The sequence below is a fragment of the Aureococcus anophagefferens genome (assembly GCF_000186865.1).
Source record: "Aureococcus anophagefferens unplaced genomic scaffold AURANscaffold_3, whole genome shotgun sequence".
Lineage (NCBI taxonomy): Eukaryota > Pelagophyceae > Pelagomonadales > Pelagomonadaceae > Aureococcus > Aureococcus anophagefferens.
Window position 1 is genome coordinate 2,577,459 of NW_008705563.1, and position 27,241 is coordinate 2,604,699.

At 71.5% G+C, this 27,241-nt stretch overlaps 5 protein-coding genes across 5 annotated transcripts; 3 read left to right on the forward strand and 2 right to left on the reverse strand.

The window, feature by feature from the left end:
• Positions 1 to 213: 213 nt before the first annotated feature.
• Positions 214 to 6,095, forward strand: AURANDRAFT_61900 (hypothetical protein; the record flags this gene model as incomplete). The annotated part of the gene is made up of 4 exons (XM_009035566.1): positions 214 to 1,688; positions 1,887 to 2,806; positions 2,872 to 3,670; positions 5,039 to 6,095. The coding sequence occupies 4 exons, from the start codon at positions 214 to 216 to the stop codon at positions 6,093 to 6,095; spliced, it is 4,251 nt and encodes a 1,416-aa protein (XP_009033814.1).
• Positions 6,096 to 7,513: 1,418 nt separating this feature from the next.
• Positions 7,514 to 9,790, reverse strand: AURANDRAFT_61901 (hypothetical protein; the record flags this gene model as incomplete). The annotated part of the gene is made up of 1 exon (XM_009035627.1): positions 7,514 to 9,790. The coding sequence occupies one exon, from the start codon at positions 9,788 to 9,790 to the stop codon at positions 7,514 to 7,516; it is 2,277 nt and encodes a 758-aa protein (XP_009033875.1).
• Positions 9,791 to 10,198: 408 nt separating this feature from the next.
• On the forward strand, positions 10,199 to 10,714 carry AURANDRAFT_13974 (hypothetical protein; the record flags this gene model as incomplete). The annotated part of the gene is made up of 1 exon (XM_009035567.1): positions 10,199 to 10,714. A coding segment is annotated over one exon (516 nt), but the record flags the coding sequence as incomplete, so codon positions are not given.
• Positions 10,715 to 11,274: 560 nt separating this feature from the next.
• Positions 11,275 to 11,625, forward strand: AURANDRAFT_6656 (hypothetical protein; the record flags this gene model as incomplete). The annotated part of the gene is made up of 1 exon (XM_009035305.1): positions 11,275 to 11,625. A coding segment is annotated over one exon (351 nt), but the record flags the coding sequence as incomplete, so codon positions are not given.
• Positions 11,626 to 21,670: 10,045 nt separating this feature from the next.
• Positions 21,671 to 23,332, reverse strand: AURANDRAFT_11333 (hypothetical protein; the record flags this gene model as incomplete). The annotated part of the gene is made up of 2 exons (XM_009035464.1): positions 21,671 to 22,052; positions 22,689 to 23,332. Coding segments are annotated over 2 exons (1,026 nt in total), but the record flags the coding sequence as incomplete, so codon positions are not given.
• Positions 23,333 to 27,241: the final 3,909 nt, after the last annotated feature.

The following is a 27,241-nucleotide window of genomic DNA, read 5'->3' on the forward strand; positions in this document are numbered from 1 at the left end:
CTCCGGATCTGCGAGCCCCCACCGCCATTCCGCTTCAGCCACATGGGCGGGCTACGTCGCGCCGGAGCCGGAGCCGCACCTCCCGCGGAGCGCGCGGGCGGCTGCGGCCCGGGGGCTGCCGAACCACGAACACCAGCGCGTCGTTCCACCAGACGATTGTTGCAATTGCAGAAACAAGACAAGTTGCTGTGCACCTGCAGCGGCGCCAATGCGATGGGGCTGCCTCGCAGCGCTCTCGCGCTGTTCGCACTATTCGCGCGCGTCGGCGGCGACGCGACGATCTGCGTGCGGTCGGCGCCGAACCCCGAGTTCCAGGCGAGCCCGCTCAACTACGCGCACTGGCTGCTCGCCCACGCCTACCCGACGATCGTCGCGCTCGACGGCAAGCCCTGGACGACCGTGCGCTTTCCTCTCGTCTACGGCGAGAACGAGCTGCTGGCGACGTGGCGGCGCCAGTACGAGGCGCTCCTGGCGCCGGCGGCCGTCGAGTTCGAGACGCGGAACGCGACGCTGCGGGCGGACGGCGCGACGGCGACCGTCGAGCTCTTCGGCGCCGCCGGGACGCTGGAGGCCCGCGTCGGCGCCGCCTGCGCGGCCCTCGGCGTCGGCGCCGACGCGTGCCGCCCCGTCGCCGGCCAGCTCGCGGCCGTCGCCGACCGGCGCGAGACGCCGTGCGACGCGACCGCGTCGATCGACGTGCCGCACCTCGCGTTCTGCGACAAAAACCACTGGAACGGCATAGACCGCCTCGCGACCCACGTCCGCCGGCGCTTCGCGACGCCCCCGTCGACGGCGCTCCTCGCGCCGAAGATCTTCGTGCTCCTCCGGGCGCCGCGGAAGGTGGTCGGCGGCGAGCCCGTCGGCCGCTCCTGGGACGTCGCGGGCCTCGAGCGCGTCTGCGCCGCGGGGTTCCTCGCCGCGCGCGCGAAACACGCGGGCGTCGCTGTCGAGTGCGGCGCCTTCGACGGCGACACGCCCCTCGACGACGTCGCGCGCGCGCTCGGGTCCGCGACGGCGTTGGTCGCGGCGCACGGCGCCGGTCTCGCCAACGCGGTCTTCCTGCCGCGCGGCGCCCAAATCTTCGAGCTCGACGCCGCGGGCCACGCGACCTTCCACCGCCACTTCTACCAGGACCTCGCCGCGGCGCTCGGGCTGCGGCCGGAGAAGGTCTGGCTCGACGGCGCCGGGCGCCGGGTTTCTCCTCGAACGATCGTCAACTGCACGCGGTTCCGGCCCGACGGGTCGCCGATCCTGACCCAGGCGCCGGAGGACCTCGCGGCGGCGCGCATCGTCGACTACACGGCGCCCGCGACGCTCGGGCCGGAGACGTTCCTCGAGCTCGTCGCGGCCGCCGCGCCCGCGGCGCGGCGGGAGCCCGCGCGGCTCCCGGCGGCGATCTACGACGTCGACGTCGGCGACGACCGCCGCACCTTCGCGCACGCCTACGGCGCGGACCTGCGCGCCGAGGCGGCGGCGTTCCTGGGGACGGACGACGTCGACGGCTTCGTCTGGGACGTCGCCGCGCGCGCGGCGCTCCCGGCGCCGCGCGCGGCGCGGACCTGGGGACTTGGAGAGATCACAGACGCGGGCACGCAAGAACGATGGACCCTCTACTGGGCATCGCCGTTCGCGGCCTGCCGCGGGCGGCGGCCGCGCGTCGGCGAGCGGCCCGCGGACGGCTGCGAGGCGTTGGTGGAGCGGGACTCTGGGCAGGAAACAAAAATATTCAACAAGACTTCACGGGTTTGACATAGCTTTTTCACTGTCTAGAAAGAACCCGCCGAGAGAAAACGATCCGTCCAAAAATCAGCCGAAACGATTGCGATGTGACCGAGATAGAGAGATTTTTGCTGGACGGGGCGTTCCACCGGTTCTTTCCGGCGCAGGTGGGACTGGCTCTTGGACGTCGTCTTCCCGGGCCACGCCGTCGAGGCCTGCCCGGGCCTCGACGTCGTCGCGGACCGCGCCGTCTACGTCGTCCACGTGCCGAACTTCGCGGACACGGGCGCCCACCGCGCGCGCGTCCGCGCGCTCGGCCGCGAGCTGAGACGGCGAAACTACCGCGCGATGCTCGTGCACCTGAGCGACGAGGGCGGCGACGTCGACGACTTCTACGAGCCCTGGCCCCTCGTGCTGCGCCAGTACTTCGACGCCGCGCTGGCGGAAAAGTGGGGCGGGAAGCTCCTGTTCCTGCCGCTCGGCTACGCGTCCGGCCACGGAAGGAAGGACGCGCCTTCGGCGCGCCGGCCCGTGACCTGGGCCTTCGTGGGCGACGCCAAGGGCAAGCCCACGCGGCGGAAGATGCTCGCGGCGCTGGGGGCCTGGCCCCGCGGCGTGTCGCACGTGACGTCGCGGTCGACGACGGGCCGGCCGTGGCGGCCCGACGTCTGGTCGGCGGCGACGCTGTCCGCGCTCTACACGTCCGCGCGCTACTGCCCGGCGCCCATGGGCTTCGAGTCGCCGGAGAGCTTTCGCTACTACGAAGCGCTGGAGGCCGGCTGCGCGCCCGTCGTCGAGGGCGGGTCCTACTTTTCCGACCTCCTCGCGCGCGTCGAAGCGAGCGTCGGCGGCGTCGAAAAAAGCCTCCGGGCGACGCTCCTCGTCGCCGACGACTGGGCCGCCGTGCCCGACGCCCTCGACGCGGCCGCCGACGACGAGGACCGCCGGCGGAGCGACACGGCGGCGGCCTGGGCCGAGCTCAAAACGAAGCTCGCGGCGACGGTCGCCGCCCGCGAGCGCGCGCTCGACGACGGGCACCGCCGCTTCGCCGTCTTCGTCGCCGTGCCCAAGACGGGCGGGCACCGGCGTTCGCTGACGAATTTCGAGAGATTTTGAGATGGGAAAACGACAACAAGCCGTCATGCACGGTAGGCACGCGCACGGTTCTCGCGGCGCTCCTCGGCGCGGGCGCGCGGGTGATCCAGGGGCGCGACGTCGACACGCGGTGCACGGAGTACGCCTGGTGGGCGCGGCTGAACGCCAACGAGACCGTGGCCTACCGGGGCCGCGCCTACGCCGGTCCGGAGTCCTGGTGGGACCTCGTCGCGGCCTGCGCGGCGGCGACGGCGGACGTCGCCGCGCGGACCGCGGCCGACGCGGTCTTCTACGACCACGTCGGCCGCCTGCCGGCCCTCGCGGGCCGCGCGGCCTTCGTCGCCGTGCTCCGCGAGCCGCTGGCCTGGGTCGCGTCCCACTTCTACTTCCTCCGCGGCGAACCGCCGCCCGTCGGCCTCGCGGGCGCGCCGAACGCGACGGCCTCGCTCGCCGACGCCGTCTTGGCGGACCCGCTCCTGGCCTACTTTTCCTTCTTCGCGGACGTGCGCAACGCCCAGGCGCGCTACCTCTGCGGCGCGGCGCCCGCCTGCCGGCAGCCGCACGCCCAGGCCCCCGAGGAGCTCCTCGACGCGTTCGCCGTCGTCGGCGTCCTGGAAGACCTCCGGGGCACGCTGCTCGCGCTCGAGCGCGCGCTCCCGCGCATCTTCGCCGGCGTCGCCGCCGCGCACCGCGACGGCGACCGCGCGTTCCTCCAGGCCGGCGACGCCGCGCGGCCCCGGGACGACCCGCTCCCGGCCGCCGCGGCGGACCGGCTCTCCGCGCTCTTCGCCGAGGACGCGGCGCTCCATCGCGCGGCGACGGCGAGGCTCGGGGAGATGCTTAGGGATGGGGATTAGTAACGGTGGTCAGTTTTGTCCTACGCCAACATCGATGTTTCCCTTAAGGTGGTCCTAAAGTGCCGCGCCACACGGCGCTGTCACGCGCGAAAAAGAACCCCCTAAGCACGTGAGCCGAGCTTAGCGGCCGCCCGGCGGGGACCAGAAGGAGAGGATGATGACTTGGGCGTCTTGGGGGAGCGCGAGGTTGGAGAGGATGCTCATGAGCGGGCGGCGGTGGCGCTCGACGCGCGCGTTCCAGCCGCCCTCATCGATGATGTCGACCATGTGGTCCTGGAGAGCTTCGCTTTTTGGCTTGATCCATTTCGTGGGCAAGACCGTGATGGGCGCGCCGGCGCGGAGCAGCGTCAGGGCGGCCTCGCGTTGACCGCCTAAGATGGCAAAACGCAGCGGGGTGTTACCCCGTCGGGTCCTCGCTTCCATGTTCGCGCCGGCGGCGATGAGAAGTTTGGCGGCATCAACGTGTCCACATTGAGACGCGGTGTGAAGAGGAGTCGTGCCATCGTTCCCTCGAGCGTTCACGTCCGCGCCCGCTCGCAGAAAAAGACAGATGCAGGCAGTGTTGCCGTAGTGAGCGGCGCTGTGAAGAGGAGTCGCGCCATCGTTCGCTCGAGCGTCCACGTCCGCGCCCGCTCGCAGAAGAAGAGGCACGCAGGCAGTGCTGGAAATATGAGCGGCCTCATGGAGCGCTACAGCGCCGTCTACTGTGGAAGGGATCTTCGCATCTGCTCCTTCGGCCAAGAGTATTTCGCACATCCCCGCAAGCCCTTTGACCGCTGCGAGATGCAGCAAGGGGAAAAGGCCGCGCGCTCCCGTGATTTGGTTTGTGCAAGGTATCATCCCGTTCACGTCGGCGCCGCGGCGTATCGCGTCGCGCAGCGCGGCTTCGTCGTTTGCTAAAATCGCTTTTCTCGCATCCCGCAAAAAAGGCTCCATGCCCGGGAGCAGGCGCTCGATCGGCCGCGACTCGAAGAGGCAGGCGCGCAACGTCGATGCGATGCCGATGTTCAGCGGCGAGTGGCGGAGGCGCGCAAAGCGAGGTTCAGTACAGGGGGAGCTGAGCGAGTCCTTGGCCCGATGCTGGCGCGCCCCCCCGCTCGATTTTTTGCTGTGGCAGCTCGATTTTTTGCCTGAGGCTCAGGCTGAGCTCAAGCTCGCCGATGAGAGGCGCCACCAGTCGCCACCTCTCCAGCCACAAGCCACGATCGTCGCCTGCCGCCCATCGCGTTGCGTGCCGCGGCGACTATTCGCTCCAGATCCCCGACAGCTCCAGATCCCCGACAGCGTGACCCTGCGTCGTCGGGTTGTGAGATGGAGCGGTGGAAACGTTCTCTGGACGGCGCGGATACCTATTGCGAAATCTGCAGCCGCGAGTGCATCAACCGATACTGCGACGAGTGCGCGCCGGCCGCGCCGCCGCCGCCGGCGACGGTAAATTTCCACCCGGAGGCGCGCCTCCAGGGCCACAAGGATCGCGTCTACGATCTCGCGTGGGAGCCCGACGGCCGCCGCCTCGCGTCCGTGGGCCAGGTCGGCGGCTTCGTGTGGAACGGCGCGGAGGAGCGCGTGACCCTCGAGGGCGACGAGCTCATGCGCGTCTGCTGGGACGGCGCCGCGCACGTGCTCTGCGGCGACTCGCTCGGCAAGGTCCGCGTCTGCTCGGCGTTCGACGGGCGGCCCGCGGCGACGCTCGACACGAGTCAGGACGACGAGATCTACGGCCTCGAGGTGCTCCCGGGCGACGGGCGCCTCGCCGTCGGCGCGGGCGAGACGGCGCAGGTCTGGGACGTCGCGGCCGCGTCGCGCGTCGCGCGGACGACCTTCGCGCGGGCCGAGGCCGGCGTCGTCTTCGGCGGCGAGCGCAACCCGGAGGCGCGGGCCTACGTCTTCGACGTCGCCGTGCGCGGGCGCGTGCTCTGCTGCGCGCTCTCCGACGGCACGACGCGGCTCCTCGACGCGCGGACGCTCCAGGCCATCGGTTCTTTGGACGCGCACGCGCAGCGCGGCTCCTGCGCGCTCGCCGTGGCCGTCGCGCCGGAGCCCGCGGCGCCGCTGCTCGCGTCGGCGGACCAGAGCGGCGCGGTGCTCCTCTACGACATGCGCCGCCTCGGCGACGGGCCCGTCGCGGAGTCGCAACTGCCCGGCGGCATCCACGCGCTCGCCTTCGTCGGATCGGGGCCCCTCGTCGTCAGCGGGGGCAACGACGGCACGCTCCGCGCGCACGAGACGCGCGGCATGGCCGTCGAGGGCTCCGCGACCGTGGTCAACAAGGTGCTCTGCATCGAGGCGGCGCCCGACCCGGCCGCGCCGCGCGTCGCGAGCGCGGGCGGCACGGGCAACGTCATCAGCGACGCGGGCATCAACGTCTGGCGCGTCGAGAGCGGGCCCGCGGACTTCGCGGCGCGCGTGCGGGAGCTGCTGTAAGGTGTATGTGTATGTTGTTTAGGAATCGCCAGAGCTGGGGGAGCTTCTTAGGGGTGGGGATTAGAGGGGGCGCGCTCCACCTGCCCTACGTCGGCGACCGCGTCGAGCGGTCGCGCGGCGCCGTCGTCCGCGCGCCGAGAGAGTCTTCTCGACGCAAATTTTCGGCGTCGATCATGTTGAGGGCGTTTTGGCCGCGCTCGTCGCCGTTTGCTGCCGCAAGGGCAAAACAGCGCTTGGCTTCGTCCAAATCGGCGTCCACGCCTCTGCCCACCAAGTAGCACTTACCCAGAAATAAGTGAGCATATGCGAAATTTTTCTCAGCACTGAGCTTGAACAATGGAAACGCCTCCTCGTGTCGTTCGTCGTCGCGAAGCATGCTTCCGAGACTCCACTGGGCCTCCGCGTCGCCCGTATCCGCTGCGGCGCGCATTAGCTGCATTGCCTTGGTCCGATTCGGCTTCACGCCGTTTCCCTTGGCGTACATCTCGCCGAGATTTACCATCGACGTCACGTCGCCAAGCTCCACAGCACGCTTGAATATTTTCACGGCCTTCTTCTCGTTTTTCACGATACCGAAGTGGCCACCAAAGCGATACAGAGTCCCTAAATATTCAGTCGCCAGCGGTGAGTCGTTTTCCGCGTGGCGACGAATGCGGGCCAGAACCTCGGCTCCGTCTTTCGCGTGTGGTTGGCGACAGAGAGGACACCCTTCATGACCATGACACTTGCTGTGACACGACACGCAGATCATCTGGGCGCAACAAACACGAAACATATGAGCCTCATTCACGTCCCAGTCCTCCAAGCAGATCGGGCATCGCGACGAGCCCCAACGAGGGACGAGCCCCAACGCGTGCTCCGGCTCCGGATTCGCCTCCCGCCGGGCGCGAGCGGCCTCGTGTTCGGCGGCGATGCGCGCGCGGACCTCGTCGGCGTGCGACCGAGGCGCGGGACCGTAGAACACCGGGGGCGGGGGCGGGGGCGCCTCGGCCCGCGCCGCCTCCGCCGCCCGCTCGCCCCGGATCTTCTTGCACGCCTTCCGGTGGCCGCGGTCGCGCCAGTCGATTCGTTGGCACGCAACCGTGCAATATTGAGCCGTGCCGCATGGGCATGGGAGCTTCGCTTTCGCCGAGCAAATTGAGCAAAGCGTGCGGAGCTTGGCGTTCTTCACTCGGGCCATTCGCTCCTCATACTCGCGCTTCTTGTCGCGCCAATCCACCTCATCCGCCGGCTTGTCTCCGGAGCTCATCGTGTGCGTGCGCTCTTCGCCAGTCTTCGCCCTCGACTCAAGCCGACTGGATTTGCCAGAGCTGGGCGATCAACACGACCCAGGCGTCGACCCCGGACGACGAGGCGTACGACGTCGCCCCGCAGCGAGGCCCCACCGCTAAAAATAACCCCTTACCACGGCGACCGACTCACGGGTGCCCCCCGTGGTGGGGGTGGTAGACGTGTCCTCGCTCCGCGTGCGCGCGCTCCGCGGGGCTCGCCGCGTGGTGGTGCTTGTGCGTGGGCGACGCGGCCGGCGCCTTCCGGTGGGGCGACGAGAAGGGGTCGCCGCCCTTGGGCTTGGGCGAGTTCCAGGCGTGGTGGGGTATTTTCTGGACCACGTCTCCCCCCGGGTAGTAGTAGTCGCCGGAGCCGCGGATGCGCGTCGGCGCGACGGCGGCCGACGCGTCGACGACGTCGGGCCGCGGCGCGATCTGGGGCCGGCCGCCGGGCTGGACGACGGGCGGGAGCGCCGCCGGGTTTTCCTCGTCGGCGCGCGGCGCGGACCGCGCGCGCCGCGGCGCGGCCCGCGTCGCCTCGATGAGCTTCTCCGCGAGGCCCATGTGCAGAAACAACGCCTCGACCTTGTCGCCGACGCCCATGGTCGGCACGGTGGCGTAGGCGGCGACGGCGAGGCGCTCGAGGCATTTCCGCAACCCCGGGCCGTCGAGGCCGCCCGTCTCGCCGTCGCCGAGCGCGCCCCGCGTCACGGACGTCACCTCCTGATGGCTGAGCAGCGTCGGCGACACGCGGTGGTCCCGGCAGAGGCGGAGCACGTCCGCGGGCGACACGACCTGGCCGGGCCGGCCGCCGGGGCCCCGGACCGTCGCGTAGTCGCGGAAGAGGCCCCGGAGCGGGCTCGCGAAGCGGTCCAGGATCTTGGAGAGGCGCTCGTCCGCCGGCGGCTGCGGCTCGCGCGGCGACTCCCGCGGCGGCGGCGGCTGCTCCGGCCGGCGCGCGGGCTCCGGCTGGCGCGCGTGCTCGCCGGAATGGCGCGCGTGCTCGCCGGAATGGCGCGCGCCGTGGTGGGGCGACGGTTCCTGGTGCCGCGGCGGCTCCTGATGATGCCGCGCGTGCTCTCCGGAGTGGCGCGCCGGCTCCGGGTGCCGCGCCGGCTCCGGGTGCCGCGCCGGCTCCGGGTGCCGCATCGGCTCCGGGTGCCGCGCGTGCTCCTGGTGGCGCGGCGCGTCGTGGTGGCGCGGCGCGTCGTAGTCCGGGGCGTAGTGGCGCGGCGGCGAGTGCTGCGGCGGCTCGATGTGGTGGCGCGGCGGCTCGTAGTGGTGGTACGGCGGCTCGTGGTGCGGCGGCGCGCCGTGGTGGCCGCGGTGGTGCGGGTCGTGGTCGTGGTGCAGCAAGGAGCTCGTCGTCGGCGCCGCGTAGTGGGGCGCGTGGTTCGCGGCCTCGACGGCGAGCGCGGCCGCGCGGAGGCTGTGCTGGTCCGCGTGGCCGTGGTGGAGCTGCTGCGGCGGCGGCGCGGGCGGCTCCTGGGACCGGTGGTGGTGGTGGTGCGCGGCCTCGACGGCGAGGGCCGCGGCCTTGAGGTGGTGGGGGTGGTGGAGCGCGGGCTGGCTCTGGGACTGCGCGAGCGCGGGCGTCCGCAGGACCGCGGGCGACGCGAACGGCGCCGCGTCGCGCGCAGCGTCGGCCCCCGGCGGCGCCGCGGCGTTGACGGCGTCGCAGAAGTCGTCCCAGGCCACGGTCTTGCGGCCCAGCGTGCCCGTCTTGAGCCGGCGGCCGATCTCCGCGGCTAGACGCCTCGCGACGGCGTCGTCCGCGCGCGCCTCGCCCGACTGCTCCCAGAAGGCCGCGTCGTCGTCGCCCGCGTCTTTGGGGCCCTCGACGACGATGCCGCCGAGGGGTGCTAATGCGCGGGTGAGCGTCTGCTCGAGGACGCTGAGCGACGCCGTCGTCGCCTCGCGGAACGCCGCGGCCGCCCGCCGCTCGTCCGCTAAAGCCTTCTCCGCCGTCGCCGCGCGGTGCTCGAGCTCGGCGATGAGGCTCAGGGCCTCGTCCTGGTTGGAACCGAGCTTGACGACGAGGTCCCGGGCCGCGCCCGCGGGGCTCGGCAGCGCCAGCTCGACCGCGGCGGGCTCCTCGGGCTCCGCGGGCTCCGCGGGCTCGGCCGGCTCCTCCGGCTCCGCGGGCGCCGCGGCGTCGGCCGGCGGCGCCATCTCGCCGGCCGGCGCGAGGTCCGCGGACGGCGCGAGCTCCGCGGGCGGCGGCAGCTCCGTCGCCGGCGGCAGCTCGTGCGCCGGGGCGACGTAGCTCCCGGGGAAGAGGCCGCAGCGCGGCAGCCCGTCCTCGATGACGCCGAACCACCAGCCGTCGTCGAGTTTCTTCGTCACCTGGACGAGGTCGCCCTCCTTGATCGTCAGCTCGTCGGCTTCGGCCGCCTGGTACTCGTAGAGCGCCCGGCAGGCTTCCATGCTGCCCGCGCGCTAGCTGCCCGCCAACCGCATTCACTGCACTCTTCTCCATGTTGACCCAGGAGTTGCCTTTGCTCTCGCAAGCGATTGGAGGACATGTCGAGCGCTCCAGCCGGCGCCGACGCCGACGCGCCGACCACCGAAGCGCCCATCTCGAAGCGTGCCGCGAAGCGCGCCGCGAAGCGCGAGGAGCGCGACGCCGAGCTCCAGGAGAAGAAGAAGCAGCGCGCCGCCGAGGTCGCCGAGCGCGAGACGGCGCGCGCCGCGGCCCAGGACGCGCGCTTCGCCGCCATGAGCGACGCGGAGCGCGCCGAGGTCGAGCGCCTGCGCGACGCGAAGCGGTCCGAGCGCGCCAAGGAGAAGGCCGCGGCCGACGCGGCGTTCGTGTCACGCTGCGGCGAGGGCTGCCGCGTCGCGATCGACTGCGACTTCGAGGCCCTCATGACGGAGCGCGAGGTCAAGTCGAGCTGCCAGCAGCTCATGTACTGCTACGGCGCGAACCGGCGCGCCGCGGCGCCGAGCCGCGTGCTCCTGAGCGGGCTCACGGGGAACATGGCGGCGCAGATGCGGAACATCAACGGCTTCGAGAGCTGGCTCGCCACGGACGTCGAGGAGCGCCCGCTGGAGGAGCTCTTCGCGACGGCGGCGGACCGGTCCCAGCTCGTCTACCTCACGGCCGAGGCCGAGGCCGTGCTCGACCGGCCGGACCCGGCGAAGACGTACGTCATCGGAGGCTTCGTCGACCGGAACCGCCACAAGGGCCTCACGCGCGACAAGGCCGCGCGCCTGGGGCTCGCGACGGCGCGCCTGCCCATCGGCGCCGACATGCCCATCGTCCTCGGCGACGCGTCCAAGGTGCTGACGATCAACCACGTCTTCGAGCTCCTCGTCCGCGTCCAAGCGTCCGGCGACTGGGCCGACGCGGCCGCGTGCCTCCCGGGCCGCAAGCAGCGCGCCGGCGAGGTCTCTGCGCCCGCGGCGCCCGTCGCGGCGGCCGCGCCGGCGGGTGTGTTCGGGGGGTGCGCGATAATGTAGTACCTGGGTAGATGTCGTTTTTGCCACAGTGGCACAAGGGATTTTGCGATCGGCGAGCTCAAGACAAAAAATCGAGGAGCAGGGCCAGTCACTCAGCTCTTCCCCGGTACTGAGCCTCGCTTTGCGCTCCGCCCCACGCGCCGCTGACTGACCGTCGCATCGACGTTGCGCGCCTGCCTCTTCGAGTCGCGGCCGATCGAGAGCGTCGTCCAGAAATGGAGGCGTTGGTGTCGGATGCTCAGTGCGCGATAGATGGAAACGACGAAGCCGCGCTGCGCGACGCGATACGCCGCGGCGCCGACGTGAACGGGATGATACCTTGCAAAAACCCGATCACGGGAGCGCGCGGCCTTTTCCCCTTGCTGAGTCTCGCCGCGGGCAAAGGGAACGCCGGGATTTGCGAAATACTGTTGGCCGAAGGAGCAGATGCGAGCCTCCCTGCTACAACAAACGGCGGTACTGCGCTCCATGACGCTGCTGCCCTAGGCAGCACTGCCTGTGCGCGTCTTCTTCTGCGAGCGGGCGTGGATGTAAACTTTGCAGCGAACAAGGGCTTCACTCCGCTTCACGCTGCGTCTGAAAATGGACGCGTTCATGCCGCCAAACTCCTCATCGCCGCCGGCGCGAACCTGGAAGCGAGGGACCGAGCGGGTACCACCCCGCTGCGTTTTGCCATCTATTTCGGTCATCGCGAGGTCGCCCTGACGCTGCTCCGCGCCGGCGCGGCCATCACGGTCTTGCCCACGAAACGGATCAAGCCAGAAAACGAAGCCCTTCAGGACTACATGGTCGACATCATCCACGACGGCGGCTGGGCTTCAAAAGTCGAGCGCCACCGCCGCCCGCTCATGAGCATCCTGTCGAACCTCGCGCTCCCCCACGACGCGCTCCGCGTCGTCCTCTCCTTCTGGTCCCCGCCCGGCGGCCGCTAAGCTCGGCGCATAAAGGAAGCTACACCAAGCAACTTAGATGTGCGCGAGACGTCGACGTGTCGTGGAACTGGGACAGGTCCTCGTCGTCGTGGTCGTCCTCGCCGGCGAGGACCGCGGCCGCGGGCGTCGGCGGCGGGGGCGCGTACTCGAGGGAGTCGAGGTCGAGCGTCAGCAGCGCCGGCTCGATGTCCGGGTGGTCCGCGTGCTCCGCGCGCGCGTCCGCGAAGACGTCCTCCGGGAGCGGCGGCGGGTTCAGGTTCGCGGCCCAGGCCGGACCGTGGAGCTTCCGCTGCGGGCTCCGCCCGGGGGGGTCGACGGGCGACGGCGGGCTCGGCGACGCCGCGCGGCCGTCGGAGCTCGGCGACGCCGCGCGGCCATCGGCGCTCGGCGACGCCGCGCGGTCGTCGAAGGCGATCTCCAGGTCCGGCGCGTCCTGCGTCGCGTCGACGAAGACGTGGTCGTCGCCGGGGTGGAACCCCGCCTTGTCGTCGACGGCGTCCGCGTCCTCGGCCGCGAGGAAGCGGTCGTCGTCGGGCTCGAAGGGCGGCGCCACGTCGTCGTCGGGCGCCGCGGCCAGGGCTCCGTCGTCGTCGTCGTCCTCGTCGAACATGACCGTGACCGCGGGGACGGGCGCCGGGTCCGGCGCGGCGGCCTCGTGCTCCTCCCGCCGCTCCTTGCGCTTCGCGGCGCCGAACTTGAACTTGGCGACGGCGCCGGAGGCGGCGACGACCTCGTCCATCTTCCGCTCGGACGATTTCCGTCGCTTGAGGCCCGGGAGCCTCGACCCGACGCGTTTCACGACGTTCCGCGACGAGGACGCGACGCGCTGGAGCTTGTCCCGGGCGCCGCCGGCCGCCGACGCGGCGCGCTGGCGGATCTTGTTCTGCTGCGCCTCGAGGCGCTCGCGGCCCAGCGCGTCGATGAGCACGTAGTAGAACGCGGTCAGCAGGCCCGCGGACATGACCATCATCAGCACGCCCCCGAAGAGGTCGTTCGCGTAGCCCCGCTCGCCGTCCGTGTTCGCCTCGATGTAGAGCAGCAGGCTCCCGAAGAAGATGAAGACGAGCTGGGTCTGCGCGACCTCGCTGAGCGTGTCGTCGTCGTCCTCGATGTAGGGCTCGTACGCGGAGTAGACCCGGTGGCTCAGCATCGCGATGAGCAGCCCCATCGCGATCTGCAGCGCGCCGCCGTCCGAGAAGATGGTCAGCCCGCCCGTCAGCGCGATGCGCCGCACGCACTCGAAGACCGAGAACAGGTAGCACCGGGGCTCGTACTCCTCCACGAGGAACGACACGTGCGCCACCGCCTCGCCCGACGTCTTGTCGCGGTGCTCGAGGAGCGCGGCCTGGACCTCGGCGAGGCGCATCTGCTCCTGGGCCTGGAGGATCATGGAGTTGCGCTGCTGCTTCACGACGAAGGACTCGCGGCGGCCCTGCGTGCCCCGGCGGCTCCTCCGCGAGGGCAGCCGCGTGCCCGTGTCCTCGTCGCCGTCGGGCCCCATGGGCGCGCCGCCGCGGAGGTCGAGGTCGACGACGTCGTCCGCCGCCGCCGCCGGCGCGCCCCCGACCAGATCGGGCGCCGGCGGCGCGCCGCTCGAGTCGCTCGAGTCCAGGCTCCGCTCGAGGCCGTTGTCCTTGAGCTCCTCCTTCGTGAGGTCGTCCTCCGTCGGGTTCAGCAGGTGCCGCAGCGACCACAAGATAATAAAGTAGAAGAGCGGGATGCCCACGGGGTAGACCACGATCATCAGCCCCACGAATAAGCCCCAGGAGCCGTAGCGCTTCTCGTAGCAGCGGATCGTCGGGTCCGCGTTGAGCGTCCAGAGCGCCTCGGACCTGGGCGGGAAAAGGGTGATGCAACCGTCGCTTCAACGTGAGTGTTCCGCGCGCGCGCGTTCAAAAAAAGCATCCACGCTTCGAGACCGTTCCGAGGGATGATCGCTCGTCCAAAAATCAGCCGAAACGAGTGGAAAACGACCGAGATAGGCGCTTTCAACGTCGGGAATGTCGCTCTCTTGTCCCGCCCCGCCTCGGACTGGCGCCGCCAGCCGCCGCCCGCGTCCTCCTCGAACTCGCCGAGGTCGTAGCGGCTGCACCCAAAGTACTGGAGCGTCGTCGCCGCGGCGCCCGGGAGCACGCAGAAGGACAGGAGGAGCAGCAGGTAGTGCTTCGACGCGAAGATCTTGTGCCGCGCGTCCGCGTCGCCCGCGCGGAGCTCGCGCGCGGTCCAGACGACGTAGACGGCCGCGCCGAGGACCATGGGCGACGTCGTCTGGAACACCAGACTCTCGAAGAACGTCACGCGCCGGAAGCAGTCGAGGGGCAGCGCGGAGAGGATGTTGAGGTTGAAGAAGGACGAGATCGAGAACGGCGCCGCGAGGAACGCGGGGAAGGGCACCTGGGGCAGCGACCACTGCGTCGAGCCGATGATCTGGTACAGGCCCATCAGGATCTTGATCTTCGTCAGGTACTTCGTGAGCATGGACGACCCGTCGTCGTCCTCCTTCTCCTTCTCGCCGAGCGCGACGAGCGCCTCTCCCGCCTTGCCCTTCCGCGCCGCGTTCACGACGTCCGCGTACTCGGACATCTTGCGCATGGAGCAGCCCCCGTGGCGCCGCACCCACCAGACGGCGACGGCGACCACAATGATGACGAAGAGGCCGATGGACACGAGCTTGCCGGGCGAAACCGAAATATCCCAGGGCGGGTCCGCGCACTCGATGCAGCGGTTCTCGACGCTGTCGAACCTACCGAGCACGACGGTGCAGATGTCTCACCCACCCCAAATCTCTCGAAAATCGTCACGGCCACGGGACGCTGTGTCGAACATGTAGTCGTCCATGCAGACGCCGCAGAGCACGCCCTCGTGGCCCCGCTTGCAGTAGCGCGTCTCCGTGGGCGCCGCCGCGCTGAGGTTGCCCGCGCCGCCGCCGCACGCGGACGTCAGCGAGCACAGGTAGAGCTCGTCGCTGTAGACCGTCGCGCGCCAGTAGTCCTTCTTCAGCGGCAGGTTCTCTAACGTAATGCCGGACTCGTAGCACTTGGACCCCTCGTCGGGGCACTCGACGCAGCAGTCGAAGCACTGCGCGGCGAGGTAGGCCTCGACGGCGCCCGGCGCCCAGCTGGCCTGTAACGTCGCGTGGCCCGTCGTCTCCCAGTAGGGCGTGTCCCAGTAGTTGCCCGGCGTGCAGGCGCCGCAGTAGGTGTTGCCCTCGCCTAAAGACGTCAGCGGCGACGGGCAGACGTAGCACGCGGACGACCCGGAGTGGTTCGTGTACGTGTTCTCCGCGCAGGGGTCGCACGCCGCCGCGCGGCTGCCGCTGTAGCTCCCCGCGGGGCAGGCACTGGGCTCCGTCGCGCCCGTCGTGGGCACGTAGTAGCCCGGGTCCGCGAAGCTGCAGGACACCTGGCCGCCCTCGGACGTGTACGTGCCGAGCCCGCAGGGCACGCAGCTCGACGCGCCCGAGCCCGAGTACGTGCCCGCGGGGCACGCGAGCGCGCCCGCGCCGGCCTTGCCCTTCATGTGCTTCGACGAGCCGCGGGCGTGGTGCACGCGGCCCAGGCTGCCGCCCTCGTCGAGCTTGCCCGCGAGCGTGCGGTTCGCGAAGCGCGAGAAGAGCTTCGCCAGTCGCCCGGACTCGAGCGTCTCCGTCATCGCGTCGACGAGGTCGCCGCGGATCAACTCCTCGGCCGTCGAGATGTTCTCCTCGGACGACGCCGAGTAGTTGCTGCGCACGGAGAAGGAGACGAGCGTCGAGTAAAGCGTCCCGTCCTCGAGGCGGCGACCGCCCTCTTCCGTCGCGGGGCCGACGCTCGCGATCTCCACCGTGTCGACGAGGTCGCTGAACTGGTCGTCGACGTAGGCGGCCTCCAGCACCTGTTTCAGGTCGTCGTTTGCCGCCGTGTCGTTGTTGAAGTCCGCCGCGGTCGTGTTGGAGAGCTCGATGGTCGAGTCGACGGTGACCGCGTACGTGACCTCCTCCGCGGCGACCGTCCCCGCGTCCGTCGCCGCGCAGGTCGACGCGCCGGCGGACGACGCCGTGCCCTCGGGGCAGAGGGCGCACTGGGACGCGCCCGCGCCGGAGTAGCGGCCCGCGGCGCACTCGAGCGGTTTCACGGCGCCCGTCGTCGCGACGTAGGTGCCGCCGCTCACCAAAGCGCAGGACGTCATGGCTTTGTCCTCCGCGAATCGCCCCTCCTCGCAGGCGAGGCAGGCCGCCTGGCCCGAGCCGCTGTAGGAGCCCTCGGGGCAGGGGAGCTGCGCGGACGCGCCCTCGTCGGGCACGTAGTAGCCCGCGTCGACGAGCGAGCAGAGCGTCGACCCCCGGGACGCCGCGTAGGTCGCCGCGGGGCACGGGAGGCAAGCCGTCGCGCCGGAGCCGCTGTAGGTGCCCGCGGGGCAGGGCGTCTGCGCGGACGCGCCGACGTCGCCGACGTAGCTGCCCGCCTCGACGAAGGAGCACGACGTCTGGCCCTCGGCCTCGACGAAGGTGCCGATGCCGCAGGGCGTGCACGCCGACGCGCCCGAGCCGGAGTAGTAGCCCGGCGGGCAGGGCGTCGCGGACGAGGACCCCGCGGAGGCCACGTAGAAGCCCGCGTCCGCGAGGGAACACGCGGCGCGGCCCGTGGACCCCGTGTAGAAGCCGACGTCGCAGTCGTTGCAGTACGAGGCCCCGGAGCCGCTGTAGCGCCCGGGGGCGCAGGGCGTCTCGGCGACGGCCGCGCTGGAACCGACGTAGCTGCCCGCGTTCGAGAGGCCGCACGACGTCATGCCCGCGCGCGGCTGGAACGTGCCCCCGGAGCAGTCGGCGCAGGAGTGCATGCCCGAGCCCGCCGTGTAGCGCCCCGCCGGGCAGACGGACATGGCCGTCGCGCCCGAGAGGGCGATGTAGGAGCCCGCGTCCGCGAAGAGGCAGCTCGTCTGGCCGGGGAGGTTCGTGTAGGACCCCGCGTCGCAGTAGACGCAGGCCGTGTCGCCGGAGAGCGAGTAGGTCCCCGCGGGGCACTGCTGCTGGCCGTCGAAGGTCGCGTTGCCCACGAGCACGTAGGTCGCGGCCGTCGCCGCGATCGCCGCGAGGCTCTCGTCCGCGTCGACGGACGCGCCCGCGAAGGGGCCCGTCTCCATGGCGTCGACGTAGGCCTGGAGCTCGCCGTTGTAGATCAACAGGGAGATCTCGTCCTTGAAGTCCTGGCCCACGAGCTGCGTGACGATGGAGATGTTCTCCGACGCGGCGGCCGAGTAGTTGGCGACGATCGTGAAATAGAGTCGTATTGTCGCGTCGTCCAACTCCACGACGGGCCCCATGGTCTCGATGGCCGCCGTGTCGATCATGTCGCTGAAGAGATCATCTACCAGCCGCTCGCCGAAGTAGGCCCTGAGCGACGCCGCGTCCGTCGGCGACGCGCCGTCGAAGGTCGCGTCGACGACGACGATCGACGACGCGAGCGCGATCTCGTAGAGCTCGGCCGTCGGCGCGATGTAGCCCGCGTCGGACGGCACGCAGGTCGAGGCGCCGTAGTTGGACGTCGTGCCCTCGGCGCACAGCGAGCAGAACGTGGACCCGGAGCCCGAGTAGCGGCCCGTGACGCACTCCGAGGGCGCCGTCGCGCCCGTCGTGGCCACCTGTGCCGAAACAAAATATTCAACCCGACTTCAATGTGAGCGTATTCGAATGTTTTGACACAAGCTCTTCGGCTGGGCTTCGAGAACTCGACGAGAGCGATCGATCCGTCCAAAAATCAGCCGAATCGACTTCGATTTGACCGAGCTAGAGAATTCTCAAGTTTGGTCAGGACCACCCAAACCAGTGGTTGGTTTCGGCACAGGTGGCCACGTAGAAGCCGCCCGACGACAGCGCGCAGGACGACTGGCCCACGTCCGCCGTGTAGCGCCCCTGCTCGCAGGCCGTGCAGGCGGAGGCGCCCGAGCCGGAGTAGGACCCGGGCTCGCAGGCCGCCATGGACGACGCGCCCGTCGCCGCGACGTAGAAGCCCGCGTCGACGAGCGAGCACGACGACGACCCCGCCGACGCGGCGTACATGGTCGTCGGGCAGGGCTCGCAGGCGACGGCGCCGGAGCCGCTGTAGCGGCCGGGCGCGCAGGGGAGCTGCTCGCTGAGGCCGTCGACGTCGACGTAGCCGCCGCCGCTGACGAGCGTGCAACTCGTCTGGCCCTCGGCGGCCGCGTAGGTGCCCGGCGCGCAGGGCGCGCACTCCGTCGCCGCCGAGCCGCTGTAGCGCCCCAGCGGGCAGGCCGTCTCCGCCGTCGCGCCCGCGGCGCCGACGAAGGAGCCCGCGGTCGCCGTGTTGCAGGACGTCGCGCCGTCCCGGTTCGCCGAGTAGGAGCCGACGCCGCAGGGCGTGCAGGCCACGGCGGCGCTGCCGCTGTAGGTCCCGGCGGGGCAGGGCGTCTGCGCCGACGCGCCCGGGGCGCCCACGAAGAAGCCCGCGGCGGCCGTCGTGCAGGTCGTCGCGCCGTCGACGTTCGCGCTGTAGGAGCCCGCGGCGCAGGGCGTGCACGCCGTCGCGCCGGAGCCGCTGTAGAAGCCCGCGGCGCAGGGCGTCATGCCCGTCGCGCCGGCCGCGTCGATGAAAAAGCCCGCGTCGGAGATCGTGCAGCTGGACAGCCCGGTCGTCGCCGCGTAGTAGCCGACGGCGCAGTCGGAGCACGCGGACGCGCCGGAGCCGCTGTATTTGCCCGTGGGGCAGGGCGTCTGCGCCGACGCCCCCCGCGCGTCGATGTAGAACCCCGCGTCCGCGAGGGAGCAGGCCGAGAGGCCCGTCGTCGGCGCGTAGTAGCCGACCGCGCAGCCGGAGCACGCGGACGCGCCGGACCCGCTGAACGTCCCCGTCGCGCACGGCGTCTGCGCGGACGCGCCGAGCGAGTCCACCAAAAAGCCCGCGTCGGCCAGCGAACAGGCCGACTGGCCCGTGGACCCCGTGTAGAAGCCGACGTCGCAGTCGCCGCACTCCGACGCGCCCGAGCCGCTGTACTTGCCCGGCGCGCAGGGGTCCTCGGCCGTCGCGCCCCAGGACCCGACGTACGAGCCCGCGTTCGCGAGCTGGCAGGACGTCTCGCCCGCCGCGGCCTGGAACGTGCCCAAGCCGCACTGGCTGCAGGAGTGCATGCCGCTGCCCGCGGTGTACGTGCCCGCGCCGCAGGTGGACTGCGCCGTGCTCCCGGAGCCCGCGACGTAGGACCCCGCGTCGGAGAAGAGGCAGCTCGTCTGGCCCGCGAGGTCCGTGTAGGAGCCCGGGTCGCAGTAGACGCAGACCGACGCGCCGCTCAGCGAGTAGGTCCCCGCGGGGCACTGCTGCTGGCCGTCGAACGACTCCTCCGTCAGCTGCTTCGTCTCGACCGTCGCCTCGTCGACGTAGTCCACGGAGGCGTCGGCGTCGACGGTCGCGCCGGAGAGCGCGGACCCGGACTGGAGGCGGCGCCGCGCGGAGAGCGCGAGGTAGATCGCGTAGTCGAGGTTGCCGCCGCTGATGTCGTCGCGGAAGTCGCTCTGGAAGTCGCCGAGGATGATGTCCTTGACCGTCGAGATGTTCTCGGACGTCGACGCCGAGTAGTTGGCGACGAGCTCGAAGGGGAAGACCGTCGCGGACGACGGCAAGGTCACCGCGGGGCCGACGGTCCTGACGACGGCCGCGTCGACGAGGTCCGAGAAGAGGTTGTCGACGAGGAGGAACTCGAGGGCCGTCTTCAGCTGGTCCTGCGCCGTGTCGTCGTCGTTGAACGCGTCGGCGTCGACGCCCTGGAGCACGAACCGCGAGTCGATGGCGACCTGGTGCTTCTCGGGCGTCGGGGCGATGTAGCCCGCGTCGGACGTCGTGCACGTCGCCGCGCCCGCGTCGGACGTCGTGCCCGAGGGGCAGAGCGCGCAGAAGACGGCGCCGGAGCCCGAGTAGCGGCCCGACGCGCACATGGAAGGCGCCGTGGCCCCGGTCGTCGCCACGTAGTAGCCCCCGGACGAGAGCGCGCACGACGACTGCGCGGTTTCGCCCGCGTAGCGGCCCTCCTCGCAGGCCGCGCAGGCCGACGCGCCCGTGCCGCTGTAGTGGCCCGCGTCGCAGGGCGTCTGCGCCGACGCGCCCGTCCGCGACACGTAGGCGCCCGCGTCCACGAGCGAGCAGCTCGTCGAGCCCGCGGACGACGCGTACGTGGCCAAATCGCAGGGCTCGCAGGCCGTCGCGCCGGACCCGCTCGACGTGCCCGGCGGGCAGGCCGTCTGGGCCGACGCGCCCTCGACGCCGACGTAGCCGCCGCCGCTCACGAGCGTGCAGGACGTCTGGCCCTCGAGCTCGCCGTACGTGCCCGCGGCGCACGGCGCGCACGCCGTCGCGCCCGAGCCGCTGTAGGAGCCCGCGGGGCACGCGGTCTCGTTCGACGCGCCCTCGCCGTCGACGTAGAAGCCCGCCGTCACCGTCGTGCAGGACGTCGCGCCGTCGACGTTCGCGCTGTAGGTGCCCACGGCGCACGGCGTGCACGCCGTCGCGCCGGAGCCGCTGTAGAAGCCCGCGGCGCAGGGCGTCATGCCCGTCGCGCCGGCCGCGTCGACGTAGAAGCCCGCGTCGGAGATCGTGCAGCTGGACAGCCCGGTCGTCGCCGCGTAGTAGCCGACGGCGCAGGGCGAGCACGCGGACGCGCCCGAGCCCGAGTAGGAGCCGGCCGCGCACGGCGTCTGCTTCGCCGCGCCCCGCGCGTCGACGTAGAACCCCGCGTCCGCGAGGGAGCAGGCCGAGAGGCCCGTGACCGGCGCGTAGTAGCCCACCGCGCACCCGGAGCATTCCGACGCGCCGGACCCGCTGAAGGTTCCGGTGGCGCACGGCGTCTGCGCGGACGCGCCCGACGCGTTCACGAGGAACCCCGCGTCGGCCAGGGAGCAGGCCGACTGGCCCGTGGACCCCGTGTAGAAGCCGACGTCGCAGTCGCCGCACTCCGACGCGCCCGAGCCGCTGTACTTGCCCGGCGCGCAGGGATCCTCGGCCGTCGCGCCCCAGGACCCGACGAACGAGCCCGCGTTCGCGAGCTGGCAGGACGTCTCGCCCGCCGCGGCCTGGAACGTGCCCGCGCCGCAGGCCGCGCAGGCGTGCATGCCCGACCCCGCCGTGTAGCGGCCGGCCGTGCAGGTCCACTGCTGCGTCGCGCCGGAGACGCCCACGTAGGACCCCGCGTCGGAGAAGAGGCACGAGGTCTGGCCGTCCGAGTCCGTGTAGGAGCCCGGGTCGCAGTAGACGCAGTAGGACGCGCCGCTCAGCGAGTAGGTCCCCGCGGGGCAGGCCTGCTGGCCGTCGAAGGTCGAGTTGCCGATGAGGGAGTAGGCGGACGTCGTCTCGGCGATCGCCGCGAGGCTCGAGTCCTCGTCGACGGACGCGTTCGCGAGGTGCGCCTGGCCCGCGCTTTGGATAAATTCCTCGAAGGCGCCGTTGTAGATGAGGAGGGACACCTTGTCCTGGAAGTCGAGGTTGATGAGGCCGACGACCGTCGAGATGTTCTCGGCCGCCGCCGCCGAGTAGTTCGCGACGATGTCGAAGTAGAGCCGCACGGCGTCGTCGTCGACGAGCACCGCCGGCCCGACGGACGCGACCCTGGCGCCGTCGACCTTGTCGCTGAACGAGTCCTCGACGAGCTGCGTCTCCCAGAAGACGAGGGACCCCTCGAGCATGTCGTCCTCGAACGCGGCCGCGTCCTTGATGCCGGCGAAGACCATGGACGACGCGAGGTCGATGCGGTAGAGCTCGGCCGACGGCGCGATGTAGCCCGCGTCGGCCGTCGTGCACGTCGCCGCGCCGTCGTCGGACGTCGTCCCCGACGGGCACAGGTCGCAGAAGACGGCGCCGCTGCCGGAGTAGCGGCCCGCGGAGCACGCCGCGGGCGACGTCGCGCCCGTGCCGGCGACGTAGGAGCCGCCCGTGGATAACGCGCAGGACGACTGGGCAAACGACGCCGTGTAGCGCCCCTGCTCGCACTCGACGCACGCGGCCGCGCCCGCGCCCGAGTACGACCCCGGGTCGCAGGGCGTCTGCGCGCTCGCGCCGGCGGCGGGCACGTAGAAGCCCGCGTCGACGAGGGCGCAGGACGTCGAGCCGTTCGCGGACGCGTAGGTCGCCGCGGCGCAGGCGTCGCAGGCCGTCGCGCCGGAGCCGCTGTGGGAGCCCGGCGGGCACGCCGTCTGCGCGGACGCGCCCTCGACGCCGACGTAGCTCCCGCCGCTCACGAGCGTGCAGGACGTCTGGCCCTCGGCGGAGACGTAGGTCCCAACGGCGCAGGGCGCGCACGCCGTCGCCCCCGAGCCGCTGTAGGACCCCGCGGGGCACGCGGTCTCGTTCGACGCGCCCTCCGAGGACACGTAGGAGCCCGCGGTCACGGTCGCGCAGGTCGTCGACCCGTCGGCCGCCGCGTAGGAGCCCGCGGCGCAGGCCGTGCAGGCCTTCGCGCCGGCGCCCGAGTAGGTCCCGGGGGGGCACTTGGTCATCGCCGCGGCGCCCGCCGCGTCCACGTACGCGCCCGCGCTGGAGACGAAGCACGTCGACGACCCGGCGACGGGGTTGAAGTAGCCCGCGAGGCACGGGGAGCACGCGCTCGCGCCGGAGCCGCTGTAGCGCCCGGCGGGGCAGAGCGCCTGGCGCGACGCGCCCTCGGCCGCGACGAACGAGCCCGCGTCGGCGAGCGAGCAGGAGCTCTGGCCCGGCGCCCGCGTGAAGAAGCCCAGGGAGCAGTTCGTGCACGCGGACGCCGCCGAGCCCGAGATCGTGCCCGCGGGGCAGGGCGCCTGGACGGACGCGCCCGCGCGCGCGACGACCATGCCCGCGTCGGCGAGCGAACACGACGACGAGCCGGCCCTGGAGACGTAGGTGCCCGCGGCGCAGGGGGCGCACGCCGTCGCTCCCGAGCCGGAGTAGGTGCCCGGCGCGCACGCGGCCTGCGCCGACGCGCCGCTCTCCGCGACGTACGCGCCCGCGTCGGAGATCGCGCACGACGTCTGCCCCTCGAAGGGCTGGTACGTCCCGGGCGCGCACCGCTCGCAGGTCGCGGCCCCGGCGCCGGAGCTGTAGGTCCCCGGCGCGCACAACGCCTGCGCGCTCCGGCCGCTGCCGTTGACGTAGGACCCCGCGGACGCGAGCGAGCAGATCGACTCGCCGGCGCGCGGCGTGTAGCGGCCCGCGACGCACGCGTCGCAGGCCGACTGGCCCGACGCCGAGTAGAAGCCCGCGGCGCAGGCGACGCAGGCCGTGTTGATCTCGAGGTCGCTGTAGGAGCCGGCCTCGCAGACGACGCAGTTCACGCGGTCGTCCGTGTAGTAGCCCGGCCCGCACTCGAGGCAGTAGAGCCCGAGCGGCGAGTAGGTGCCGTTGCCGCAGTCGACGCAGGTCTTGTTGCCCGCGTCGTTCAAAATCTCGTACTGGCCGCTCATGCACCAGGAGCAGGACGCGGAGCCCAGGCCCGACTGGCGGCCCGCCGGGCAGTCGAGGCAGACCGGGCTGCCCTTCCGCTCCGCGTACGTGTTCACCGTGCAGATGTCGCAGGACGTGGCCTCCGACTCGTTCGTCGCCTTGCCCGCGGGGCAGGCCGTGCAGCCCGGCCCCTCGAGGTCGTTCGAGTAGTAGCCCGCCGCGCAGGGCGTGTGCGTCGGCGTCGCCGTCGGGATCGGCGAGATCGACGGCTGCGGCGTGGGCAGCGGCGACGTCGTGGGGCAGACGGTCGGCGGCCGCGTGCCCTCGACGAGCACGACGGCCGCGAACGCCGTCGTGCCCGCTTCGCCCTCGCCGCAGTCGTTGATCAAGGCGACCCCGTCGTAGAAGTCGCCGACGTCGAGGTGGTCCGCGAGATCGATCCCGAAGCACTGGTAGCCGCCCTCGTCGGCGTCGTATTCGTAGTCCGTGAACGTGTCCCCGGGAGAACGGACGCCCCCGTTGATGGAGAAGAATCTCTGGGACACGTAGCAGCCGGCGGACGTCTCGCACCGGTCCGCGTACGGCAAGAGCGCGACGCCTCGCGCGGCGCAGTCGCCCCAGGCCGCCACGCAGAACTCGAGCGTCGAGATGGCCGTGATCTCCAGGTCACTCTCGAGCTCGTAGGCGACCATGGAGTCGCCGAAGAGCTCGACCTTGCACCCCCCGACGGACGTCTCGGACGACGCGTCGTCGCCGGTCGCGTGCGACGCCAGGTCGCCGAAGGCGAGCTGGTCGACGCGGCCGCACTCGTCCTCGATCGCCGGCGGCAGCGCGCTGGGCACGGCCGTCGGGGCCGGCGACGCGGTCGGCGCGAACGTCGCGCAGTCGTTGACGTAGAGGTAGATCGCGGAATCCGAGTAGGCCGCCACGATGATCTCCAGATCGCCGTCCTGGTCCATGTCCTCGAAGTTGAGCATGACGGGGTAGTCCGGCTCGCCCAGCGTGTGCGTCGTGAAGGACTGCGCGCCGTCGTTCTCGTAGCACATCACGAGGTCGTCGGAGTACGACGTGCAGGCAACGTCGACGTCGCCGTCGCCGTCGAGGTCGCCGGCCTGGCATTTGAACCCGCTGGGCAGGTCCGCGGAGATCTCGTTGTACGCGAAGGCCTCGTTCGTGCCGTCGTTGTCCAGCCAGACGACCGCCTCGTCGTCCGCGCACGTCGCGACCGCGTCGACGTCGCCGTCGCCGTCGACGTCGTAGGCCGTCACGCTCCGGGGGATGTCGCAGTCGGTGATCGTGTGGGCCGTGAAGCTCGCCGCGGACCCGTCGTTCTCGTGCCACTCGGCGCCGTACGTGTAGTAACTCGTCGTGACGACGTCCGCGTCCTCGTCGCCGTCGACGTCGCAGGCCGACACGTCCATCCCGTAGCTCGCCGAGGCGACGGTCGACGCTTTGAAGGAGCTCGCGCCGTCGTTGAGGTAGAGCTCGACGCTGCTGCGCGCGTCGTACCACGTGGCGACGACGTCCACGGAGCCGTCGCCGTCGACGTCCGCGGGCCACGCCTTGCGCGCGGGCGTCGACGAGTCGTCGGCGATGACGCGCTCGGCGAAGGACTGGGACCCGTCGTTCTCGTACCAGAGGACGAGGCCGGCGTAGTAGGCCTGGCCGACGACGTCCACGTCGAAGTCGCCGTCGACGTCGACGGCGAAGGCCGAGAGCGGGCCGTCGACGTCGCCCGGCCCCACGTTTCGCTCCGCGAAGCTCATGTCGCCGTCGTTCTCGTACCAGACGTAGGCGTCGCCGTTCTGCTCCGCGGCGACGAGGTCGAAGTCGCCGTCGCCGTCGAGGTCGACGGGGAAGCCCTCGCGGCACGAGTAGCACGCCTCGGTCGCGGCCGTCTCCGAGAAGGACACGGACTCGCAGTGGATCGTGGGCCGCGGCGTCGGCTGCGGGTAGGGCGCGAAGGACACCGTGGGCGACGTCGTCGGCGCCTTTGAGTCCGTCGGCGCCTGGGTGCCGCAGTCGTTGTCCCACCACTGGACCTCGTCGCCGTAGGCGGCGGCGACGAGGACGTCCCGGTCGCCGTCCTGGTCGAGGTCCGCGATGTGGGCGCCCATGCCCCCGTCGGCGCTCGACGTGATCGCGTGGGCCGTGAAGCGCGCCGCGCCGTCGTTCTCGAACCATCGGACCTCGTCGTCGAGCGCGCTGCACGCGGCGACGTCGAGGTCGCCGTCGCCGTCGAGGTCGCCGACGTGGATGCCGTGGGCGCCCGTCATGTCCGTCACGAGCTGCGTGCGGCCCCAGGACGTCGCGTCGCCCTCGTTCTCGTGGTAGGTCATCGCGCCGTCGCTGTAGTCGGCGCTGACCGCGTCGACGTCGCCGTCGTCGTCGAGGTCCGCGGCCCAGACGGCCATGGCGTAGTCCGCGAGCGTCGTGATCGTGCGCATCGTGAAGGACTGGGCGCCGTCGTTGGACCACCAGGCGACCGTGTCGTCGACGCCGCACGTCGCGACGGCGTCGACGTCGCCGTCGCCGTCGACGTCGACCGCGCGCACGTACGTCGCGCCGTCGCAGCCCCCATTGGAGATGTAGTTCTCGTCCTCGAGGGCCGCGCTGGCGTACCAGGAGAGGGCGTCGTCGCCCGTCGACGCGGAGACGACGTCGAGCGCGCCGTCGGAGTCGACGTCGGCGACGTGCACGGACCGCGCCTGGGCAGCAAAAGGGTGATTCAACGTCGGTTCAACGTGAGTTTTCCGCGCGCGCGCGTTCCGGAAAAAGCATCCATGCTTCGAGACCGCGCCGAGAGATGATCGCTCGTCCAAAAATTAGCCAAAACGAGTGGGAAACGGCCGAGATATGAGGCTTTGAAGTTTGGAATTTCGCTCTCTTTTGCTGCCCTGGACCGCGCGTAGGTCGCCGCGGCGTTGATGACGTGCGCCGCGAACGACTGGGCCCCGTCGTTCTCGTACCAGGTCACGGTGTGGTCCGAGTAGGCCGTCGCCGCGATGTCGACGTCGCCGTCGCCGTCGATGTCGCCCGCGTCGACGCCCGTCGGCAGATCGCCGGCGCCGACGAACCGCTGCGAGAAGGACAGGCCGTTCTTGCCGTCGTTCTCCCACCAGCTGACGTCGTCGGCGTCCGCGTCGCAGGACAGCACGTCCATGTCCGCGTCGCCGTCGACGTCGTGGACGTAGACGTAGCGCGGGCCGTCCGCCGAGAGCACGTCGCGCTCCGAGAAGGCCACGGACGTGCACAGCGTCGTCGCCCGGGGCGTCGGCGACGGCGTCGGGCTGAGGGAGTGCGTCGGTTCGCTGGTCGGCCCGAAGCTCGCCGTCGGCGCGGACGTGGAGCAGTCGTTTTCGTACCACGCGACGACGTCGCCGTTGATGGCGACGGCGACCGCGTCCACGTCGCCGTCGCCGTCGACGTCGGACGCGACGACGCGGAGGGCGCCATCGAGCGCCCCCTTGGCCACGGAGTGCTCCGCGAAGGACTGGGCCCCGTCGTTCTCGAACCACGCGACGTCGTCTTCGTACTGCTCCGTCGCGACGAGGTCGAGGTCGCCGTCGTTGTCCATGTCCGCGGCGACGGCCATGGACGCGCCGTCGAAGGCGGCCGTGACGACGTGGTCGGCGAAGGACTGGGACCCGTCGTTCTCGTACCAGGCCACGACGTCGGAGTAGAAGGACACGGCGACCGCGTCGACGTCGCCGTCGCCGTCGACGTCGGCGGCGACGACGTAGCTCAGGTCGTAAGCGTCGCTGATGACGCGCTCGCCGAAGCCCGACGACGCGCCGCAGTCCGTGGAGCCGGCGTGGAAGGTCGCCCCGCTGTCGTAGGCGTCGTCGTGCGCGACCGTCGCGAGCTCGAGCGTCGCGCAGTCCCAGCTCCCGCCGGACCCGTAGGCGGCGATGCCGGCGGAGTTCGGGCTGTCGAGGCACCAGTAGGAGACCCCGTTGCTGGCGCTGCAGTAGCTGTCGACGTCGTCGAGGCTGTTGCAGTCGACGCCGCTCAGCGCGGTCCCGCCGAGGGAGCACGCGTCGCTCGCGCCGCTCTCGTGCCACGCGAGGCGGTCCGCTATGGCCCCCGAG